General features: G+C 37.6%; 1 protein-coding gene across 1 annotated transcript in view; it reads right to left on the reverse strand.

Moving 5' to 3' along the window:
- LOC131237396 (exocyst complex component SEC5A-like) overlaps positions 1-24,990 on the reverse strand; it is a 140,597-nt gene that overhangs the window by 7,848 nt on the left and 107,759 nt on the right. Inside the window, exons 17-18 of the mRNA XM_058235131.1 lie at positions 11,402-11,479; positions 11,221-11,277 (exon numbers count right to left, since the gene is read on the reverse strand). Coding sequence (XP_058091114.1) covers positions 11,221-11,277; positions 11,402-11,479 — 135 coding nt within the window. The remainder of the gene's footprint in view (positions 1-11,220; positions 11,278-11,401; positions 11,480-24,990) is intronic.

Below are 24,990 nucleotides of genomic sequence, written 5' to 3' on the forward strand. Positions count from 1 at the left end.
CCTAGGTGCTTCTAGTTCGAAGAAATTCAATCTGAATAGGGAGAAATTAACGTTTGAAGTGTGAATCGTAAATCAACCATAACTTTTGATCCGAGTATCGTTACGGGACACATGACCTATCAATCTTTACCGTAATAGGCTATCCGGGGTCAATCGACCCACTTAGTGGGTTGCGTCGGTCCATTTCACACACACACACAAAAAAAACATTTCATTCCAGTTCAAAAATGGTATTTTAAGAAAAATTTACTATTTTTGGTAATTCTAATTTTAGAAAAATTGACTATTTTTAGTCATTCCGATTTTTGTTGTATTTTGTTATTTTTAAAGTTTTATATTTCCATCTTTTTTAGAAATTACTTGTAATCATGTTATGACTCTTCTAGTAAGATTTATTTGGACTTTTTATTTTTGGAAATTAGGCTTTAGAAGGGTTTTAGTAGAATTAGGACTTCTATTAGGGTTAGAATTTTGCCAATTTTGCTAATTATGAAAAAGTGTTTTAATTTTTCTTTATTAGTGCTTTAATTGAGAAATCAGACAAATAACATAATTATTGATTAATAAAAATTCCGAATTTCCATTTTTTCTTGTGGATTCAAGGATAACCTTATGGATTCAAGGTTTTGGACACTTGAGGTAGACGATGATCTTCCTCATCACACCCTTCCTTGTGTTACTCTTCTCCTCTTTCCTCTGTAACGTCTCTCTCTCTCTCTCTCTGAGACTCCAAGAGTCTTTTCAAAATAAGGAACACAATAAAGGGCCCTTTATTTTCACACACGTGTCACAATGGTTGGCAATACATGGGTCTGCGACTCAGGTGGGCCCCATCGTGATGTTTATGTGAAATCTGCCTCGACCACTAGGTGTCACACCATGTTAGGTCCATGGCTAAAATGTCAGCTCCATCCGTGATTCACGATCGGAAATAGCATACAGGCAATGCTCACCCTCCAAACTATTTCCTTGGCGTGGCCCATGTGAATCTTGGATGGGCCTGACTTTTTTGCCCCATTTTTAAATTTTATTGTAGCATCTAATGGTGGGAGTGGATTTTATATAATCATAATGCTGGGCCCTGTAAAAATAAGGGCGAACGTCTCCTTACCAATTATTTCCATTGGTGTGGCCCACTTGAATCACAGGTCAGCCTGATATTTTGGCCTTGTGACTAAAGTGAAATTACACATCTAATGGTCCGAGTGGATTTCACATACTGCATCACAGTGGGCCTCGAAAAAAATGAAGGGTGGGTGCCCTTAAATTGAGTAAATATGTTTTTAAAAATAAAAAATAAAAAATCTTATGGACTGATATTTTTTATGGGGCCCACCTTGATATGTGTTGATCTTGGAGAAGAAGAAAGAATGGAAAAAAGAGGAGACGAAGAAAGAGGAAAACGTGAGAGAGAATTAGGACTTCTAAACAGCCTTACACACCCCACCTTTTATTTTATTATGCTAGGGCTTTCACTTAAGAGGTGAAATTACAAGAATACTCTCATTACGAGAAGCACATTATCAAAGAGTAAAAAGCCCATATACAGACAACCCCAATGCATAAAAACTAAACGCAATCAAGATGACTACACATGTGGTCACGTCACACATGTGACCATTCTAACACCCCCCCTTCAAGCAGGAGCGTGTGTATACATATATATATATATATATATATATATATATATCATAAATGCCCAACTTGTCAAAATATTTGTCTAAATGAGTTCAACTTAAAGCCTTTGCGAACATGTTGGTAACTTGGTCTTCAAATTTAATAAATGAGGTTGATATTTCCTTGTTCACAACTTTCTATGTGATGAAGTGACAGTCCACTTCAGTATGCTTGGTCCTCTCATGATAAACTAGATTATTGGCAATATCTGATGCAACTTGGTTTTCACAATATAGATTCATGGGAGTATCAACCACAAAACCTAACTCACACATTAACGTCTTCAACCACACAAGTTCACACGTGGTATGGGCTATAGCCCTATACTCTGCTTATGCACTAGAACGAGCAACGACCTGCTACTTCTTGCTTCTCTAGGAACAAGATCACCTCTTGCAAAGGTACATTAACCCATGGTGGACCGTCTATGTAAAGGAGATCCAACACAGTCTGCATCAGAGAATCCTTCCACTCTAAGATATCCATTTCGCTTATAGCGAATTCCATGGCCTGGGGCGCCCTTCAAATATTTAAGTATGCGAAACATAGCTTCTGTATGAGATACACGAGGGACTTGCATAAACTAACTACACTGATTGAAAAGGCAATATCTAGTCATGTAATGGTTAAATAAATCAATTTACCAACCCACTAGCGATATCTGCTTAGATCATCAAACAAGTTCCCTTCATTTGTACTAAATTTAGAGTTTGTGTCCATGGGAGTTGTAACTGGCTTAGCCCTTAGTAAACATGTCTCTTTTAACAAGTCCATAACATATTTCCTTTGCAATAAATTAATCCCCAATTGTGATCGAGCTATACCCAAAAAGTATCGAAGCTAACCTAAATCCTTTGTACAAAAGTGTTGTTGCAAGAATTTTTTCAACTCAGGTATGCCCTTACCATCATTTCCAGCAATGATGATTTCGTCCACATAAACAACAAGAACCAGAGTGGTAGTCTCACTCTTCCTAACAAAGACTGAGTGATAAACCTGACTACATTTCATCGCAAATTGCATTATCACGTGCATGGAGATTGCTTTAACCCATAAATTGATTTTCTTAGCTGCCAGACTTTATCAGACTCCCCCTAAGCAACAAAGCCAGGCGGTTGTTCCATGTATACTTCTTCAAGTAAATCACCATTAAGAAACACTTTTTTTTTTTTTTTAGTACCTCCAGTTGATATATGGGCCAATCCAAATTTGCTACAATAGAAATCACCACACAAATTGAATGAAGCTTGGTCACTAGGGAGAAGGTTTCAGACTAGTCAACTCCAAACGTCTGAGTATACCCTTTTGCTACCAACCGGGCCTTTAAATGATCCACAGTGCCATCAAACTTGTACTTCACTGTATACACCCATCTACACCCTATTGCACATTTTCCTGCAGGTAACTTTACCATACTCCCTAGTTTGAATTTGATGAAGTGCAGCCATTTCTTCTTCCATAGCTCTTTTCCACCCATCAGTATGAAGAACCTCCTAAAATGATCTAGGGTAAAAAACGGATGGCAAGGACAAAGCAAACTGCCGAAATGAAGGTTATAGACCATTTAAGGAAACAAAATTGGAAATAGGATGTAGAGTACAAGAACATATACCCTTTCAAATAGCAATTGGTTGATCAACTTCATTCAACAAGTCTAGTGGAGACTGAAGTGGGGGATTTTCAGATGGATTGGTAGAACTGGCAAATGGCACATTGCTAGGCACTTTAGTACTTCTCTTGGAACGCCTAGAGTAGACCTGCAACGATGGAGGATTTGGATGTGACTCGGTGGCTTGCTTTCCAGGTAAATTTGTGTCCGTCACCATCAGAAGGGTGGTAGAGCTTTTGGAGAATTGCAATGTCTTCCCATTGTCTAAGAAATATGGAATATTTTCAAAGAAGGTGACATCCATGGACACATCGTCTACGGGTGATAGGGTTATAGCATTTGTAGCCACGTTGAGTATTTGAGTACCCCAAAAACACACACTTTATCGCTTTGGGTACAAAATTATCTGACACATGATCAAATTGATATACAAAACACACACACGCAAAAATTTTAAGAGGAGAAAAAGAAGGATGCTAGGAATACAAGACAAAAAAAATGAGTTTTACCTCCTAATACTGATTAGGGCATCCGATTTATAAGATAACATGTAGATAAAACAACATCACCCAAAAAACTTTTTTTAACCTTCATGTCTAATGATAATGCCCTAGCCAGTTCGAGCAAATGAGGGTTTTTACACTCAACAACTCCATTTTGTTGCAGTGTATGTGGACAGGATGTTTGATGAATGATGCCACAAAATAAGAGATAGGAGTGAAAAATATTTGATCTGTTGTTGGAACACAAAAAATGTAAAATGTATGGAACAAAGTGTGAAAAGAGCCCTGTTGCACGACCACACAACAAGGATGGGTTGTGCAACTGCGCAATGGCAATAGTGATGCCACAATAAGCAGTTTGGGGGACAGGTTGCCCAGATCAGGCATGAAACTTGTTGCGCGATTGCGCAATAGTAACAAGTTGCACAAATTTGGTTCTTCACATGTGTGGAAGCCTATAAATACTCCCTCCCCCTCTCATTTGAGACATTCAGGTATCCCGTGGCGCGGCACGGGAGAAGTGAAAAAGAAGGAGATATAGAAAGTAGAAGCCTATTGCGCGACCACACAACAACAATCCATATATATATATATATATATATATATATATATATATATATATATATATATATATATATATATATATATATATATGGCGATCCCTCATGAACTGGAATCTCCCGCGAGTCAGTCTCTTATGCATGTATTTTACATGCATCGGCGTAAAGCAAGGGTTATGAACTTGCGTAACTCTTTTGTCATTTTGACGAATGCTATACAAGACGAGATGCTGCCGAAAGCATCGTTTGACTTTCTTTTAATTACTTTGATTAAATGTACTTTGCTTCGGAATCAAGGGAGACATAAAGGATGTAATAAGAATTCAGAATTAATAAAATGAGTAATGAAATTTGTTCTTCGATTTTCCTTTGTTTATTATTGAATGTGGATATTCCAATCCCCGACACTTGTTTCTTGTCGAAACATTTGTACTCCTTGGCATTATCTGACCTTAGAACACACACTTTAGCATCAAATTGAGTTTGAATTTGTGCATGAAATTCCTTAAAACACATAAACACCTCAAAACGATCTTTCGTCAAATATAACTATGTCATTCTAGAGCGATCATCCACAAAGATGACAAAATATTTAAAGTCAGATAAACTAGAAATATTAATGGATCCCCAAACATTAGAATGTATCCAATAAAATGATTTATCATAAACTTTATCTTCACGGGAAAGAAAAGACACTATGTGATGCTTGCTTAACTCAATCTTCACATTCTAACTTAGATACATGGGACAAAGGCGGGATAAGACTCTTGAAATTAGTTATGGATAGGTGCCTAAGCTTGGAATGCCATTGATGAGGAGAGATGTTAGTTTGTAATGCATCTCCAACTCCAGTTGTTCCACTCTTGAGATAGTAGAGTCCGTTAGATTCATGCCCTCCAACAATATCCTCTCTGTTTTTAGATCCTGAAACTCATAATAAGAAGGATATAATTTGATAGAGCAATTTAAGGATTTGGTTAGTTTATTTACAGATAATAGACTCAAAAGGAAACTTAGGAATATACAAAACTAAAGGCAAGAAGAGATATGATGTAGGACACATAGTACCTTCACCAGATACACCGGTTGAAGTGCCATTGGCCAGGGTGACAAACAAAATAGATGAAGACTGGACAAACTTAGATAGAAACTTACGCTTGCTGGTCATATGATCAGAAGCACTAGAATTAATAATCTATGGAGTATACTCAAAAAATGAAAGACAAGATGTACTTGAATGAGCAAGTGTAGCAGTGGCGAAAGAGGCATGAGTGAAATAATTTTTCAGAAGCTTGGCATAATCTTCCTTGGACATAGTGACTATGTCACCTAAAGTATTCAGCTCAGCATGAGTGGCAGGATTAGATACATAATCTTTTGAACTATCCTCCAGTGAGTTGACTTGATTAGCCCAAGTAGGCTTCCCATGTAAATCCCAGCATGAATCAACATTATGATTGTTGAGGCCACAATTAGTACAATGATGATTACTTCAACCATGACCACTATTGCCACCCAGTGTTTTAAATATCAATGATATTGGCAAATATATCTTGTATCCCACCCATGCGATACAAAACTCGCAAGTAGTGTGATATATCTCACATGTTCGATCCGATGAGCGTTTTCGATTTTCGATCCTTTTCTTTTTTCCTGTAAATCATATTAAATCAGTATCAAATTGTTACAAATCCATGGTTTTTCATGAAAAAACATGGATTGAGAGCTTCAATTTCGAGATTTGGATGAGATGAGCTGAGTTGTAGAAAATTGAAAAAAAAATCAAAATTACCCACTTTCTAGCAAATTGGTTGCAATCCTTGTGTCCAAACATAAAATCAAACAAGTATGTAACCTAATCTAGTGATTCTTCTTTTGCTTTTGAATGTATTGCTTGTGTTTCCACATGTCTTCTTACATTTATAAATTATATGAATAGACTTTGAATATACTTGCATTAATGCAATTAGACAACGCATAGATTAGGACCCCATACAAAGAAAACCTATTATATGCGCTTATTTTTTGTAATGTTTTAATTTATAAATGTTGATGTCTTTTTTTACAATCATTGAAGTTTCTTTAAAAAAATCGACTAATTTCCCCATGTTTCCAACAACAACGATACATTACGCGATACAACCGATATATCCCATGCGTTAACCGATATGTATCTGTATCCCAAAGGTGTGATCCGTAACACGATACCGATATTTCGAACACTGTTGCCACCGCGACCATGACCATGGCCACCTCCAAATCTACCGCCTTGACCACAACCACCACGAATTGACCCATCACCTTTACCCGTTGCAGAGATAAAAGTCGAACGATCTGATGAAGTGGAATTTTGAGTAGACATGATAGATGTCCTCTGAAATTTGGTGAATGCTTCTATCACTAAAGGAATTTCACTACCTCCAAGAATCTGTGACCTACAAGGCTCGAACTTAGGTCGAAGGCTAAAGAGAAATTTGGCAACATGAAATTCCTCCCTTTTCCTATGCATAACCTCAAGATCTGTTGACAATGGTTGGGATACATTCAACTCTTCCCACATGCCGCGTAGGACAAAATAATAATCTCCCACACTTCTATCGCCCTACTGGAATGCGAATATATTCCGTAGGAGTTCATAAATATGAATTAAGTTTTTCTTACCAAAATACATCTCCTTCAAGGTGTCCCAGACCTCTTTAGTGGTCTTTAGGAAGATAACATTGGCACTAATATGTGGTTCAATGCTATTCCCCAATAATGCCCTAATTTGAGCATCCTCTGCCACCCAATCATCATAATTTGTCACAGTGATATTAGTTTTAGGCAATGTCAAATATTAAAAAATTTTCTTTTCAATCAGAAAAACTTCTATAGATGTGGCCCACTATAGATAATTGATGCCATTCAATTTTGTTGATGTTATTTGGAGAGGCACCAAATCTGATGAGGATAAAACACTACTCTTAGGATCATTCTTGGAATCCATCTGAATAACAACAAATATTTTTTTCTTGAACATAAATCCTCCAACAAACTAACTTACTAAATCAATACTTACTCCTGAGCTTCAACTTGTCTTAATCAACGCAATAAAGGAGGACTTCATGAAACTACTGAATGCTCAGTCTTCAAATCTAATTCCATGCTTCAAAACTAACCATATATTGCATATTGGATGAAAGATAGCCAACTTTGTCCCATAATGCGGGTAGAATGCAAAATCATGCCTTACACCCATTCGTTAAAAACGATTTCACCACCCATCAACCCCAAACAAATTAGGGTTTCTCACTAAAGAAAACGAAAAATAAATAAAAAAGAAGATAGATAAAGAAGAGAGATTAAGAAGAAATATGGATCAATGTTGCTTTGATACCATGTTGATCTTGGAGAAGAAGAAAGAAAGAATGGAAAAAGGAGGAGAGGAGGAAGAAAAAGGAAAACGTGAGAGAGAATGAGGAGCTCCAAATAGCCCCACACGCCCCACCCTTTGTTTTATTCTACTAGGGATTTCACTTGAGAGGTGAAATGACAAGAATACCCTCATTACAAAAGCACACTACTAAAGAGTAAAAAACCCATGTACACAACCCAAATGTATAAAAACTAAACCTAATCAAGATCACCACACGTGTGATCATGTCACACATGTGGACACATCACATGTGTCCATATGTGTGATCATGTCACACGTGTGACCATTCTAACAATATGTATGCGAGATCCACACCAACCATTATGTGTAATCCCACATTAAGTCCAAGTCTAAAAAATCAGGCTGACCTGTGACTTAGGTGGGCACATCAAAGGAAACAACTGGTGATGAGACGTCTACCCATGTTTTTACAGGGCCCACCATGATGATTATATAAAATCCACTCCCACCATTAGATGCTACAATAAAATTTAGAAATGGGCCTAAAAATCAAGCCCGTCCATGATTCATATGGGCCACACCAAGGAAGTTGTTTGGAGGGTGAACATTGCTTGTACACTGTTTCCAATTATGTGGTCCACCTGAATCACAAACGGAGCTGGATTTCTAACCCTGGGCCTAACATGGGGTGATACCTGGTGGTCAGGGTGGATTTCACATAAACATCATGGTGGGGCCCACCTGAGCTGTTGGGATCCCTATTCCCTATTTAAAGGCATGCACAAATTGTACATTTGTACGATGCACATGATGATAACACTTGTAAGCATGCACTAAGAAATTGTATGTGTCCCAAAATCAGATTATTTGCACAACTAACTTGTGGTCAATGTAAGGAGTGGACCCGAATAGGAAGGATCCAATACTACAGAAGTTGGCCATGAAAATTCTTGGCCTTACATGTTCTTCTAGTGGGTTACAAATGCAATTAGAGTATGCTCAAGTAGGTAAGTTTAGCAGTTCACTCAAATGTTGAATATAGACTTGGAGAGTTAAAAACTAAACAACTATTGCTAATTCACTTTCGATTGAAAATTTGGAATGCTATGCAGATACACACCAAAACAAGGAATTGTCTTAAACAAAAGAAGCTCAAATAACTTAGTCTTCATCTAATACAACCAAAAGCCACGAGAAAGATTCCATGCTAAATGAGAAAGCCTGATTTCTGTAATCTTATCTGCCTAGATGATTTGGAGGCAGATATCAAGTGGTTTACAAAGACAAAAGATTCAGTCTTTACAAGTGTGTACCTAACATGGGACCAAGTTGAGGATGCCACTTTTGGATTGACACCATGAGAAGGTTCTTCAACTCAAAGGTGGAGAAAACGGGCAAGCACTAGCACGAGGCCTAGTTGCAGTGAAGGTGAAGAAAATGAGAATGAGATTGAAGAGAAAGAAGAAGAAGATGATCGGCCATTGGATGTGGATGAGCAATTTGTGCGCGAACCGATGATGAAAAATGGAAGAAGATGAAGTATATGTTGAAGAAAGAGATGACTTCGACGATGATGATAACAATGAAGACAACGGTAATGTGCCACGATGGGAGAACGATCAATATATATGGTTGTATAAGTTGTAAGTAATGAGTTATAACTTGTAGTTATAAACTGTAAATTGTAATTGTAAGTTTGTAGGTTGTAACTTGTATTTTTTTTTTTACCGTTACTTTGTTGTTTGTACTTTGTACCATTTGTACATCAAGTGAAGTAACTCATCAAGTTATCATTTATCAATAAAATTGTTATATTTTTAATAAGTGTTGTTATTTGTTACATGTTACTTGTTAGTGAATTAGAACTTAGAAGATGAATTAGTTCAAGTGCGTAACTAGTTAATTATTAAACTTGTATAACTTAGGGGTTAATTACACAAATTATAATGAAATAGGTAAAAAAAAAAGGACCACTTCTAGTAATTACATAATTTTTTTCTTAATTACGTAGATTTTTTATATAAAAAAATTCTTCTATTTTTTCCCTTAAAAAAAAAATATTATGTGCAATTGCATAATTGATCAGGCATAGCTGATTGCATACGATTGCTTATGCCATTTGACATCATTGATCCATACCAATCTTCCACGCAACCTCAAAAGAATGGGCAATATTTTTAGTCTCCAGACAATGTAAGAGGGAAAACTCCTAAAAATAAAAAATCATTGTTTTTTTTTTTTAGGATTTTTTTTCTTAGGTGATTTTGACCACTCCTTTTGATTTTTGTTGATTCAAAGCTTAGATTTGATGGAGAAATCTTAACTCAAAGCAAAGACGAGCCAGAACTCAAAGGTGACAAAAAATCCATAAAACCTTCATTTATTTATTTTTTCAAATGTTAGTATTTTCTTTTGTAATGTCTATGCATTGATTCTCATGCATTGACATGGATTTGTGGTAAAGAAATAAACATTTATGTTAGTGGACAGGGAAATCCTAATTTCCTCCATTTTTACCCCCCAAATTGAGAAGGAATGTTTTATTACTTGCATTGTATGGTATTTGAATGATACAAACTCATCTCAAATATAATTGCATTGCTTTTCTCCAATAGCACATGGTTTAAGCCCTAACAAAATGCAAACTTATTATGTATGGTTGTTCTTTCGCAGTAATTTGATTCCTAAATGTATAAACCTGTGTTTTAACATCTCTTGAAGTTTCATTGAAAATTTCCACCTTTTTTGTCAATGTTTCCCTCAATGATATTTTTCTGAGTATTGGTGATATCGATCTATCTTTCTGTATCCCCATTCATGATACATGTAATGATACCAATACTTTCAACACTACCTTCAAGCACCATGCGTCTTCCCCAATGGGCACACTATCACCTTCACCCACAATAAAAGAAAGATAAGAATGGGCCCAAGAGGGACATCACCAGATAAAAGAACCAACCATACAAGAAGCACACCTAACATTTCATGTGTGATACAGGTACGAGTAATTGTGAACTGCCATAGGCACTACCAACAAAAGTAAACATTTTTATTTGGGGAGTACACTCCTAATCACTAGGATAGAAAGCTCTAATGCAGGAGTCAATTAATTTGATATGTAGATTGTTCTCTAATCATACAGTACACAGGATGTGTAGCTGATGGGTTCGACCATAAGTTCTTAAACTTAGAATGTCATTTCAGGTGGGAATAATAATCATGCAGAATTTTGGCCTGACATTGCTATACTAGCTACTACAGCAGAATAGATAGTGTTAGTGAGACAGGAACAAATAATCATATTTCTCAGTACATGTCAAGATTACCAAGACAAAAAAAAAAGAAAAAAGCCAAGTATAATTGAGGAGCTTGGAGACATCAAAATTATAGTTCCATAGTTTGATAATTGATCTATTATGTAAGAACACTGAGTGCAAGCATATGAGAAACCCAGGAAGAAGCTGCATTCACAGCCACAATAGCTGGCATTACCTCTGCATGCACGGCCACGAGAGTGTGAACTAAGTCCACAGTTGCATCTCGAACACCCTGCAAGAAATTATATTTCATGAGATCTTGGACGAAGCAAAATCATGATTGTTTATGGACAATTTATCAAAATTTTTTTCCACATAGTTGGAATAAGATAAAGAACCAACTGCAGCTTCCTTACTTTGACAGCAGGTGCCCCTCCCCATTGAATGCCAGTGTCCAGGAGATAGTTTACAGCAGCAGATCTAATCAGCTTTGCCTAAAAAAGAAGAAAAAAAAAAGAGTATGATTTATAGGTGAGTCATACCATCCATGATTTGAATCTTATGATTTCAATCAATTTCTTATGGTTAAATGGAAAGACAGGCATCAGGGTTTTGCACTCAACTGTGGCTGATAAAACTGGAATTTTTCTCATCATCCAATAGTTATGTAGCACCTTCTAAGCCCAAAAATCATTTGCACTTGTGAGGAACTTTTAGTTCTTAATTCTTTTTTCAAAACATTTTTTCGAACAATTCTTCTTTTTTTTTTTTTTTTCAAAACATTAAACAATACAAGAAAGAAATCTCAAGATCCCCAGAGCATTCAACAGATTTCAAATCTGTCGTTCCTATGCATTTCCACATCACTGGAGGGCCATTTTCATTTATCTTGCAGCGTTTTGATAGAAATGGTTAAACATCAAAATTCCTTGGAAAGCCAAGTCCTTATATTGTTTTTCTTCTTTTCTCATGATCACCTTTTGCATGAGAAAAATAAGAGTACTTATGAGCCACAAATCCAAACCTGACCTTAAGGAATCTATATCCTTCTTCAATATTAAAAAGAAACAAAACACAAATGTGGTCCCCTCATGTGAACAATTTATGAGTTCTTTTAGTTTTCTTATTGACTTTTTTATGCGGACATCAAACCATTCAAAATATATCAACGCAGGAGGCGTGCATTACCCGTGTTAATGTGGTTAGATGACGGGTATGGGTCGGGTCTCTAGAGGTTGAAGACCTTACACATGTATTCGTGATGTGTGTTGCTTGGAGGAGATATTTTGACTTTTGGATTGCGAGGATAATGTGATTGGACCGTTGGATCGTCGCAACCTGTTCACTACCCCAAGTATAGGGTTGCGATATAGTAATAATCTCGGTAAGACCGAGGTCGTATCCACAGGGACTGTACGTTGTACATAATTTGAAAGTAACTCGAACTAGAACTAGACTAAGATGTAATTTAAATAAGGAGAATTAAGAGGATAATGGTGAAACACTTTAACTAAAAGCTATAAAATTTAAGGGTAGGAAACTAGGGTTTCAGAGGATCCACTTGTAGAGATCAGGGAAATCTATGCTTTATTCAAGAACACATCTGGACTCAGAGTCCTATCTTCATCCAGATGGAAAGTATAATATTAAAAATCAACTATTAACATCCTTTGATCCAGTTTTCAAGGGATGAGAGGTATGAGAATTAGACTTGATTCCATCACAAAACCATGCCCAGGAGACAAAGTATGCAACAGAATTTAACCAATCCACATCCAATCTGAGAGAGTTATGAATGTATGGAAGGATTCCATCATCCAACTATGCCCGTGAGACGATGGTGAACAACAGGGCTCCTACGACCATAAACTCTATTCATGCATAGAAAATACCAGAAGATATCGCAAATCCGTTGTAATTTGAGTCACAACAAATCATTAAAAACTAAAGGCATTCCATATAATCAAACTAGAATCAACATCAGTTAAATTTAAATCAAAGGCATAAAGAAAAGTCTCCCATCTCACTATAAGTTTCACTTCTTAGCCCTAGCTAAGAGGCTTAGCTAGACATAGACATGATCAAGCTAAGTAAAGAAAAAAAAAAAATCAAAACTAAAAGAATAAAAAGTAGAAGGAAAAACTCTATTTGTCGGCCCGCCCCACGCCTCCACGGCTGATCTGATGATTTCTCTCTCTCTTTTCTTCTCCTTTATATAGGCATGAAGGGGGTCGGTTCGTGGCTGGAGTCGGTGGGAAGGAGTTACGCAGCCAACAATTACAAACCGCGTGCGCAGCGACAGCGAAACGCAAAAAAATTGCATTTGGATCCTGTTTTTGGCAAGAGGTGCATTAAAAAAAAAAAAAAACAGTTTCTCTCCTTGGTTAGGGTCTTAGCCCTCTGGTGCGTCGACTAAACGGTTTAGATCACCCAACTGATCAGTGATCGTGGCCCACAACTCCCTGCAAATCCCGGACGAGTCCGGACGACCATTTTAGAAAGCTATTACGCTGACGTGTTCGGTGGGCCCTACAGTGATGTTTTGGTAAAATCCACCCCGTTCATTGGATTCCGGCGAAATTTCAGTCGGAAAGGAGTGGTTTTAGTTGAGTTTTGGTGCAGTCCACTGTATTAAATCAATTCGCCGTTCATCCTTCATTTTTTGACGATCCACGTGTGTACATGTGCATGGGGCCAAAAGGCCACCATGATCAGGGTTGTTGCCATCCCTTTGACACAATGGACGATCCAGATCGTCCATTTGAGTGACGGGTGGGGCCCACTAACAAAACCCAATCGGCTTGGGTGCGAACGCTGGGCGTTTGCACGAAGAAGGCTCAGTTAGCCCTCTGTTTGACTGGACTCTCTGTCCGGTGCACCTCTCGTGCATGTGTACCCTATGTATATGTAATGTACATGTGGGGTCCATCGTGATGTTCGTGAGAAATATGCTCCGTCTATCCCTTTTTCCACCTCATTTAAGGGGTTAAAACTAAAATTGAAGCATATCCAGATATCAGGTGGGACCCAAATCAGGATTTTAGGGGCTGATCTGTCCGTTGGGCAACTTTCACAAGGATCCAATGGCTGAAATTTGACATTTATGGTTAATTTATGATTCTCAGGCCAGATGTAAAGTTTCGAGCCGAACGGATGGTTGGAACCTTGTGATCTTGCATTCTGGACGATTTTCAGGCCTCTTAGACTTTAATTACTTGATTTTTTCGGATCTTTGGCATGTAAATTCTTCGATATCGGTCCCCTAGGGTCCATCCCTTGCCTTGATGATTTATGAATGTTAAATCCATGCTTTTAGCACCCTTTTTCAGTCCAGGCTCCTAAAGTCACCTTGCAACACAAACATGATTAAAATAAGCCGTTAAACAATATCATGTTCGTAAAATCAGGTAATAACTAGGGTCTAATATGCAATATTTGACCCTCAACACGACCCACTTTTATTGCGCTATCATCGGGCATCTTGGATTTGAGTTTATTTTATGCACATTTTATTTATTTGAGTTTTGAGATAGTGCATGCACAATTTTTTTGTGAGAATTTCTTTTTTCCTTTTGAAACTTTTTTTGTAGGGGTATTTTGGTCATTTAATGTAATTTTGAATTTTTATGGGTGTTTTGCCCTAAACCTAAAAGAATGATATATTATGTTTATGAAAAAGAGAGCTTTTTCTTCTTCAAAGCTGGACGATTCCGTCTTTGACTTCCAATGATTGGAAGAGGGCATGAGGCCCAGGGAAGTGATTTCCTATCTTCTCCTTCTCTCTCCTTCTTTCTTTTCTCAAGCTATTCTCTTCTTTAATCCTCTTTTCTTCTAATTCTCTAGATCTAGAAGCCGATTCCTTTTCTTTTCAATCCTAATCATTAGATCTTGGAAGATCCTGACCACCCCCCCCCCCCCCCCACACACACACACACATATTTTGATCATCTTCAAATTCCATCACCCAAGGCCCTAGATTTGAACTATAATCAAAGAGCCATCCATTTTTCTGAAATTTCCAGATTTTCCAATCCAGAAATTTCATATTTCCTATATTAGAAAATCCATTTGGATCGTTAGACGGACCCATTGTGAGACGAAAGTCCTATCTTTCGTCGGATCTGACTAAATTCAGATTTTAAGGTTCAATACAATGTCTTTGTGATGGATGGCTGTGATCATTGCTGAATTTTCTTTAGTTTCTTATTGTTTCATGATATATAATGCTGAATTTTTATTGTTAATGCTTGTATAAATCTGGCCCTTTTAAATTTCACATTCATTTAGGGTTGGATTAGGCCGTCCCACATCACTTTTTAGTTGACCCATAGAGTTATAGATGAATAACCAAACTACTCCATAGTGAACCACCTAGACTAAAACCTATTTGTGCACATAGAAATAAAGAGAGAAGAAAATAAAGTTGTTGATTGTCCATATTGATCACACGTGTGGTCCCACATGTCATACGTGTGGTTTAGTGGGATTTAGTTTGGTTTCTAGGCTTAAACATGTGTTGGGTTAAGTCTTAGGCACATGGGCTGATGTACTACAATGACTTCAAGGGAGAAGGGCATACTTTAAAGAATAGAGGTGGGGGCGTGCAGACTGTAGAGGCTACCCCCCCCCCCCCTCTCTCTCTCTCTCCATTACATGTTTAAGAACATGGTATCAGAGTGTCGTTGACCCAATCACTTTTCTCATCTTCTTTTTCTCTCATGTCTTCTCCTCTCTTCTTATTATGGTGGAACCCAAACATGTTTGGGGCTGATCTAACCTAAATCCATACCTTCATTGTTTCACTACTTGGTGAGTTGTTCCTTGAAGGTGTGTGAGACCCACTTTCATAATCTACCACTATGATGGGTTAAAATGGCCACTATGCATCTATAGCTAGATTTGAAGAAAATGGTCAGGTTTGAAGACAATAATTGTGTGTGGAAGTTGTTGATGGCCAAGATTGGAGATCAAGTGATGAGTGAAAGACGTGAAGCAAGTAATGTTCCCGGTTGATTTGTGTTCGTGGATATATGTCATCCTGAAGTGCGTGTTTATTAAGGTTAAGTTGAAAAGTTCTTCCCTTTTACTTTATTTTTCTGAATAAGGATGTCCAAAATGAAGCCCAGAGTAATATCTTGCTACATCTAAGTTGATGACTTTGTAAATCACATCAACTAAACTTAATGGAGCAAATTACCTACATAGTGGGCCACATTTGTAAAAGTTCTTTAAAAAAAAATAAAATAAAATATTATGGGTAAGAGAAAGTTAGAGTATTTGACTTCCTCCAAGCCTGTAGAAGTCTCGACAGAATATAAAATTGGGGTAGAAAATGCCCAGATTAGAGCGTTGTTGTGGAATAGTATGGAACCTCATGTCACTCTAAATGTCGTCATCCTCTTAACAACGAAAGACTATCTATGAGAAAACTTGAGGAAGATGTATTTAGGTGAGAAGAACTTTATATATATATATATATATATATATATATATATATATATATATATATATATATATATATATATATATATATATATATGAGTTACTCCATAATACTTTTGCTCTCCAACAAGGAGAAAAGAGTGGAAGAATATTAGTTAGCCTAAAGAGGCATGTGGGAAGAACTGAAATGTGTACCAACCATTGTCGACAGATCATGAGACCATGTAGCGACATAAGGAATTCCGTGTTGCTAAATTCCTCTCTGGTCTGTCCTTAGTTTGAGGCTGTAAGAGCTCAGTTCCTTGAAGGTAATAACATGCCATCCGCCATGGAGGCATTTGCCTGAGTTTAGTGTACAACTAATATAAATGCACAAAGTTCATCCTCATCTAATTAGTCTGCATTTGTCTTTGCATCTAGAGGAGATGGGGGAAGTTGTGGTGGTTGTAGCAGACAATTTGATGGCAGAGATTTTGGGGGAGGTCTTGTGGTTGCAGGAATACATAAGGTGGTCACGACAAAGATTTTGGTTGTGGCCATGGTTGTGGTCATGGGAACTGGCAATGAACTCATCATGGGTCTCAATAATCATACAACTAATAACGTTGGTATTGTGTTGGTAAACCAACTTAGGCAAATTAGGTTAGCTCCTTGGAAGATGGTTTTGAGGGTCATGTCTCAAAGTCTGTACTCTCCACCCATTCTGAACCGAGTACTTTAGGTGGCACAATTACTTTATCCAAGGAAGAGTATGCGAAGCTTCTAAAAGATTGCTCCACTAATGCCTCATCCTCGACCACTCTTGCTCAGTTAGGTATAATTTTTCTTTCTTCTTTTGAGAGTATACTTTGGGTTATTGACTCTAGAGCTTTCAATCATACGACCAGTAAGAAGTGTGTTGTCTCAACTAGTCCAATCTTTCATCCATTTCATCTGTAACATTAGCGGATGGTACTTCAACCTGTGGGGGGTACTGCTCATCCTACCCAGCTCTTTCATTATCGTTAGTTTTTTATATTCCTAATTTTCCTTCGAGTTTATTCTCAATGAGTAAACTAAACAAATCCTTAAACTATTCTGTCAAATATTATCTGTCTTATTATGAATTTCAGGATCTAAAGATAGAGATACAATTGTTGGAGGACATGAAGTTGTTAGCGAACTTATTTGTGCACCTTGTTTGTCAATCATGTGCGTCTGTGTCAGGGAGTAGGTTGCTCATCCTACCTAGCTTTAGGCTTTCGCCATTCATTCCTTAGTTCCGTAATGATTCTGTGTGCTATGGTAGACAATTCCACGTAATTTCAATTGGTATCAGAGCTGGTTCATCTTGAAAGGCTTAACTGCCCGAAGTGAGATCCAAAGGAGCTTTGGAATGATGTCGTCCAATAGATGGAGTTGTGACATAGAGGGTTCATCTTTTGACTCTATGCATATAGGTAATTCTTACAAAAAATTGATAAAACCCCAGTGTCACATTTGCGAGGGTTATGGTCATGTTGGCTTCTCATGTCCAAACACATAAAAAATCCAACGAAAGGACAAGGCATCAAAAAGGGATGAGTTTGAGGATTTTAAATCAAAAATTCGAAAATCCCATAGTGGTGGAAACTTGGATCAATGCGCACCTTAATAGTCTCCAACACCTCCTCTCCCTACAACTAAAGACATGAGAGTAGTATCCGACCATAACACCTTAGATGAAAAAGAGACATCCTTCTCCAATAGTAAAGAAGATAATAAGAATGGAGATGTCGAGTTGCAAGAGGCATATGACCAACTTTTCAAGAAAAGAATGAATTTTTTTTTTTTTAAAATGTTGAGATTGGTAAAGGAAGAAAAGATTCAATTAGCTAACTGATTAGAACAAGTTGAATCTGGAAATTCCTCTCTTACACAGGAAAAAAGAAAATCTCAAATCTAAGTTTAATGAGACTTTAGGGAGGTGTTCGGGTCTGGAATTAGAGCTTGATACAGTTAAATATGAAAATTAACACTTGAAATTTCAAGCTAGCCAACTTGAATGTTATCTTGCCGATGCCAAGGTTGCCCAAAATGAGCATATAAGTAAATCTATTGATGCGGGTAAACCTTGTAGAGACCAGTGTTTGCAATATCGATACTATCGGCCAGTGCTGTCATGTGCGATCGCATATGCGCATATTTTTGGGGAGATCGCATATGCGGCAGTGGCATATGCGATCCCTGCACTCATGCAATCGCATATGCCACATGTGCTAGCATATGCGATGTATGCGATCGCATAATGGCCAACGGTCATATTTCTGACCGTTTTTTGACCCTTTTTTTTTAAAAAAAAATCCGGATTTTTTCTCTATAAATATGTATTCTAAGCATTCCTACATGCGAAAAAAGCTCAAACTCTCTCTCTATTCTCTATTTCTCTTACCACATCCTCTCTTACATATTTCTAATTCTAACTTCTAAGCACTCTACAATCTACATCCACTCCTCTCCATCTATATTCCATTTCCATATTTCTTTTCTTTTCTTTCAACTTTCAAGAATCAAGAATCAAGGAAGGGTACAAGAATCAAGAATCACGAATCCAAGATACATGATACATCCATATTCAAGAATCAAGAAGATATAAGAGTCAAGACTCCTCTCCAATCTCCATCCACTGAATTGATTGAACTCTCTTTCTAGTTCAATCAAGGGAACATACATAACATCACTCTCTCTTTCTATCTCTCTTTCTATCTCATTTTCATTTAGAGTTTCATATTTCATAATATCCAAGTTCTAAGTTTTCTAAGTTCTAACTTCTAAGTTTCTAATTCTAACAACTTCTATCATTTTTTTTTTTAGTTAGTTTGTTAATTGATTTGTTACTTTGTTAGTTGTTAGACAACTTACAAGTGACAAGTTACAATTTACAACTTACAAGTTACAAGTACAAGTTACAAACTTACAATAAGAATTCAAGATCAATACTCAGGTCAAGGGGCAAAGGTGAAGAGAAGACAACTTAGACAAGAATTTGGAAGTTGAAAGTTAGAACCTCTTTTAGATTTGTAATTTTAATTTTGTTTGTGTGTAAATCTCTCTCTCTCTCTCTCTCTCTCTCTCTCTCTCTCTCTCCCCTTCTCTTTCTACAAGTGTAACTCAACTCTCCCTCTTTTTCTCATTTTCTTTTCCCTCTTCTTCTCCCTTTCTACAAGCATAAGTGTGTAACTCAACTTCTCTCTCCCTCTACTACACTACTACTACTACTAGTGTAAAGTGTGTAAGTGTGTGTGTATAAGTGTAACTCTCTCTCTCTCTCTCTCTCTCTCTCTCTCTCTCTCTCTCTTTCTCTCTCTTTCTCTCTCCCCCAAGTCACATCTCTTTAGGCTCTTTACTCTTACTTACTCTCTTAGATCTTACTTCTTAGTCTCTTACTGTACTTCAGTTTTCTTTTATTTATAGTTTACTTTCTAGTTTCTAGTTAGTAGCTAGTTACTTTTTAGTACTAGGATACTAGCAAGTGGCAATCATTAATACACACACCACCATCCACCATCATAATGTCTTCTTCCCAATCTTCCTCTTTGAAGCTCAAGTCGAATGACCCAGGTTGGAAGTATGGGCACTACCGTAGTGCTACCGAAAAGACTCACATAGTATGTGAGTTCCGGTGGCATTGCAAGGCACAAGCAACACGTTACACATTTACCGGGGTCAAATGCAAAAGCATGCGACAATTATTCTAGAAATCCGAAGGGAGATCATGGAGTATATGGAAAAACAATCAAGAAAGAAATGTGATAGTGCCCTACGTCAGGAGGAATATCTGGAACAAGATGCATATGAAGATATAAATGTAGTTAATATAGATGAAGCTAGTCCCACTCCCCCTACTTCGATAGGCCGGTCTAGACCACAAGTACAACCATCGAAAAGAGCCCGAGGGCATGAGCCCATGGATAGATGGTGTAGACCATACCCCGAGGATGTGATCGACCAAAGGGGTAGAGGGAAAGGGCTAGCACAAACAACTTTAGAGAACCGGTATAAACAAAAAGATAGGAAAACCACAATTCAATATATTGCTAAGTGGTTTTACCAAACCGGCATTGCTTTCAACACCGTTAAATCGAAAAGCTTCAAAGTAATGGTTGAGGTTACAGGTCAATTTGGACCCGGGCTTAAACCTCCTTCATATCATGAAATGAGGGAGACATGCCTAAAAACTGAAGTTGAAAATACACAATCCTTCATAGCTGAATATAGGGAATCATGGAAAATATATGGTTGTTCACTAATGGCCGATGGATGGACCGATAGATCTGGTCGGTCTCTCATTAACTTTTTGGTAAATTGTCCAGCTGGGACAATGTTCTTGAAGTCAGTGAATGCGTCGGGCCATTCACACACAGGAGAATATTTGTTTAACTTGCTAGATAGTGTAGTTGAAGAAATAGGTGAAGACTATGGTGTACAAGTAATTACAGATAACGCAACCTCGTATGTAATGGTCGGTCGTCTTCTTATGGAGAAGAGGCGACGTTTATTTTGGACCCCTGTGCGGCCCATTGTATTGATCTTATGTTAGAAGATATAGGTAGATTATTTATAAATGTGATTGCAAGGGCTAGAAGAATCACGATCTTTATGTACAAACACGCCCTTCTTCTCGGTCGAATGAGAAAACACATTGGGGGTAACTTGCTATGTTCAGCAGTCACTCATTTCGCTATAGCCTTTTTAACACTACAAAGGCTACATGCAAAGAAATCAGAACTTAGAAGCTTTGTAGTGTCGGCCGATTTTACAAGTGGGCCTCGGTCAAAGAAGGCTGAAGGGAAACGAGTTCAACAAACAATTCTTTCCCAAAGTTTTTTTTTTTTTGTCACAAGTTAATTATAAATAAGCACTTTACACACGCACACGCACCCCACACACTCATGCGTTAGTGGAATTTCACCACTTATGGGTACTCGAACCCTTGACCCGGTGTTGAAACTCCGGAGAGTCTACCACCCGAGCAAGAGTAAGGACCCGAACAATTCTTTCTTAAAGTTTTTGGACTCAAGTGGTAAAGGTGGTAAAATCATCTGAGCCCTTAGTCACTGTGTTGCAATTGGTGGACGGGGATGAGAAGCCCCCAATGGGCTACATATATGATGCGATGGAGAGGGCGAAAAATAAGATCATGGACCATTTTAACTATAGAGACCGTGATTACAAGCCAATTTTAGATATTATAGATAGAAGATGAGGCAGCCAAATGCCATCCCCATTGTATTCGGCTGCTTACATCCTTAACCCAACCTGTTTATTCGCTTCTGCTGATCTAGCAGAAGCACTAACTATGCATATGGTTGGATTTATTGATGTCTTGGAAAGAATGATTCCAGATAGAGAAGAATAGGATAAGATCTCAACTTTGCTGGACTTCTACACAAAAAGTGAAGGGATATTCTCAAGGGATATCGTAATAAGACATCGGACAATGAAATTACCTAGTAAGTACTTCTATGAATGTTAGTGTATTGTCAACTGTGTACTGAACTCTTACAAAAAAAATTTCTACAAAGTGTCTCTAAGAGACTAAGACTCTAACCTATACTTAAACTGTTTTTCTCAGCTAACTGGTGGGCTGCCTATGGAGTGGACCCGAACAAGAAGGATCCAGCTCTAAAGAAGCTGGCTATGAAGATTCTTGGACTCACGTGTTCTGCCAGTGGTTACAAGCGCAATTGGAGCACGTTCGAGGCGGTAAGTTTAGACTATTTAGTAATTGTTTTTTTATAAACTTTAATTTTTTTAGTGGCCTAAGCTAACTTAATTACCTAAATAGCTAATGTCAAATGCGCTTTCTTTCTTGCAGATTCATGCCAAGAAAAGAAATCACCTTGAGTAAAAAAAGCTCAACAACTTGGTTTTCATTCAATATCATAAAAAATTGCGAGAACGATTCCAAAGTAAGAAAGAAAAGCCCGGTTTCTTTGACCCTATTTGCTTAGATGAGTTGGATGCAAATAACGAGTGGCTCGTAGAGACGGAGGACCCGGTATTTGCTGGAGAGGAGCTGACATGGGCACAAGTTGAAGATGCCGCATACGAATTGACACCTGGTGAAGGTAGTACCACTCAAAGGCGAAGGATGGGGGGGAGCCGAGGGGCGAGTAGTAGTCGTCAACCCGTTGATGAGATTGAGGAGATTGAAGAAGGAAAAGGTGATAATGATGACCAAGCTAAAGATCATCCACCATTGGATGTTGATGAAGTATTAGTACGTACAGATGATGAAGAAACGGAAGAAGAAGAAGAAGTGTATGTGGAAGAAGGAGATGTCTCGAATGATGATGATGATGATGGTGGTGGTGGTGGTGGACCTAGTGGTGATATGCCACAATGGCTACTAGATCAATGTATATAATTAATGATTATTGATTAGATAAATAATAAATACATAACTTCTTAATTTTGTTTAATATTTACTACGTCTAAGTGTGTTGATGTTGATGTTGTTGATTGTTAATAACTTGATATTGATAACTTGATATATTATATATTATGTAGTGTTGAATGTTGAATATTGATATTTCATATTTCATATTTGTTAAATGTTAATTGTTAAGAAGTTAACTATATTGTAATTTGTAAATGTATCATATGTATGTAATTGGTTTTATTTTATTTTTACTTAAATTAAATGTATTTCATGTCCCAATGACAGATAATAATTTATTTTGATTTTTCTGATTTTTTTTTTAAAATTTTTTTGAAAAAATGCGAATAAAAAATAAAAAAATATGCGACCGCATATGCGATTGTGCGATCGCATATGCAATCGCACATGATCGCATATGCTATTTGACAACATTGCTATCGGCTGATATATCGGCCAATATTATCGGTATCGCAACCCAACGATATGAAACTCGTCAGAAGATACTAAGATTTTTTTTTTAATTGTATGTAAATATCCAAAAAAAATGGAAAAAAAAAGAGAGACTTTCAACAATGTGGATTTCCATACCTGTAGAAGAGTTTGCGGTGATCGGAAGCTGCATTTAGTGGGCCATTCGAATCGAAGTGCGTTGTTCGTAGGAAATTGATTTCGAAAGTTTGTAGGGAATTAATTTCGGAAGATAATGTGAAAAAAATCTGGAGCAATCCGGAGATTTGGGAGAGAAATTAGGGTTTTAGGGGCCGAAACCCTCTCTGCTTCCCAATAGGGCTTCCGAGCCTTTTTTTATCGCGCAGTAGAAAGTGGATTTCATGTGAAAGATATGCGCGCATGAAGTACATGCACTGGGATGATAGGTGGGGCCCATTGTGATGTTTGTGAGAAATCTACCACATCCATCTATTTTGCAAGATCATTTTAGTACGTGCGACTGAAAATGAGGTGGATCCAAAACTCAAGTGGGCCGCACGAGAGGAAACAGTAGGGATTCAGTGACCATCGTTGAAACATTTTTATGGCTATATAAGTTTAGAATTAGGATAAGTTTTTACGTTTTCACTTCATCCCAGTGGGAATGACCTCATAAACGGTTTGGATGGCATATAAACATCAAGGTGGATCCCAGGAAAGTTTCAACGGTAGGAAACTCTTTCCCCAGTTTTTCCTTTCGTATGGCCCACTTGAGTTTTGGATCGACCTCATTTTCGGTCACATCTCCTAAATTGAGCTCGTAAAATGGATGGACGGGGTGGATTTCTCACAAACATCATAGTGGGCCCCACCTAGCATCCAAGTGCAGGAACTTCCTGTGAAAGCCTTTTGCAGGAAATCTACGTCAGACGCGGATTGAACGGACGGTCCTATCAGAGGCTCCGTAGGGCCCACCATGATATATGTGTTTTATCCACATCATCCATCCATTTTGATAGGTCATTTAGGGTATAAGCCTAAAATGTAGTTAAATATAAGGCTCAAGTGGACCACATGACAAGAAGTTGTGGTGGCAATGATATGCACTGTTGAAGCTTTCGTAGGGCCCATTGTGATGTTTATTTGTCATCCAATCTGTTCATAAGGTCTAACGGACCTAGATGAAGGGAAAACATAAATATTAGCTTGATCTAAAACTTTTGTAGCCCCTAAATATTTTTTAATGGTGGCCATTCAATGACCACGTTTTCGTGTGGTGTGGTTGACCTCATTTTTGTATTTGCCTCATTTTTTGGCCCATTCCCTGAAATAATATGCCAACATGAATTGACGGTGTATATACACCATATTACGTCGAGGTGGCCCCACAATCAAGGTCCCACCATATTACGTACATCCTCTGATGTGGTCCACTTGATCTCTGGATCTGCCCCATTTTTTTCTTAAGCTTTAAAATGATCCAAAAAAAAATGAATGGATGGCATGGACACAATGCATGGGGCCCACACAATCTACCTCATTTTTTGAGCCAATACCTATCAAAAAGTAAAGATATCAAAGTCAGGAATAGGAGAGCCGATAAGGTGAGACCTAATACTCACCCAAGACAGTGTGGGGGCCCACCTTAATGTATGTATTGTGTATCCATCTCGTTCATCCGTTTTTAGTGTATTATCCAAAAAATGAAGCACATCCAATTATCAGGTGGAC

This window comes from Magnolia sinica, chromosome 2 (assembly GCF_029962835.1).
Source record: "Magnolia sinica isolate HGM2019 chromosome 2, MsV1, whole genome shotgun sequence".
In the NCBI taxonomy this organism is placed as follows: domain Eukaryota; kingdom Viridiplantae; phylum Streptophyta; class Magnoliopsida; order Magnoliales; family Magnoliaceae; genus Magnolia; species Magnolia sinica.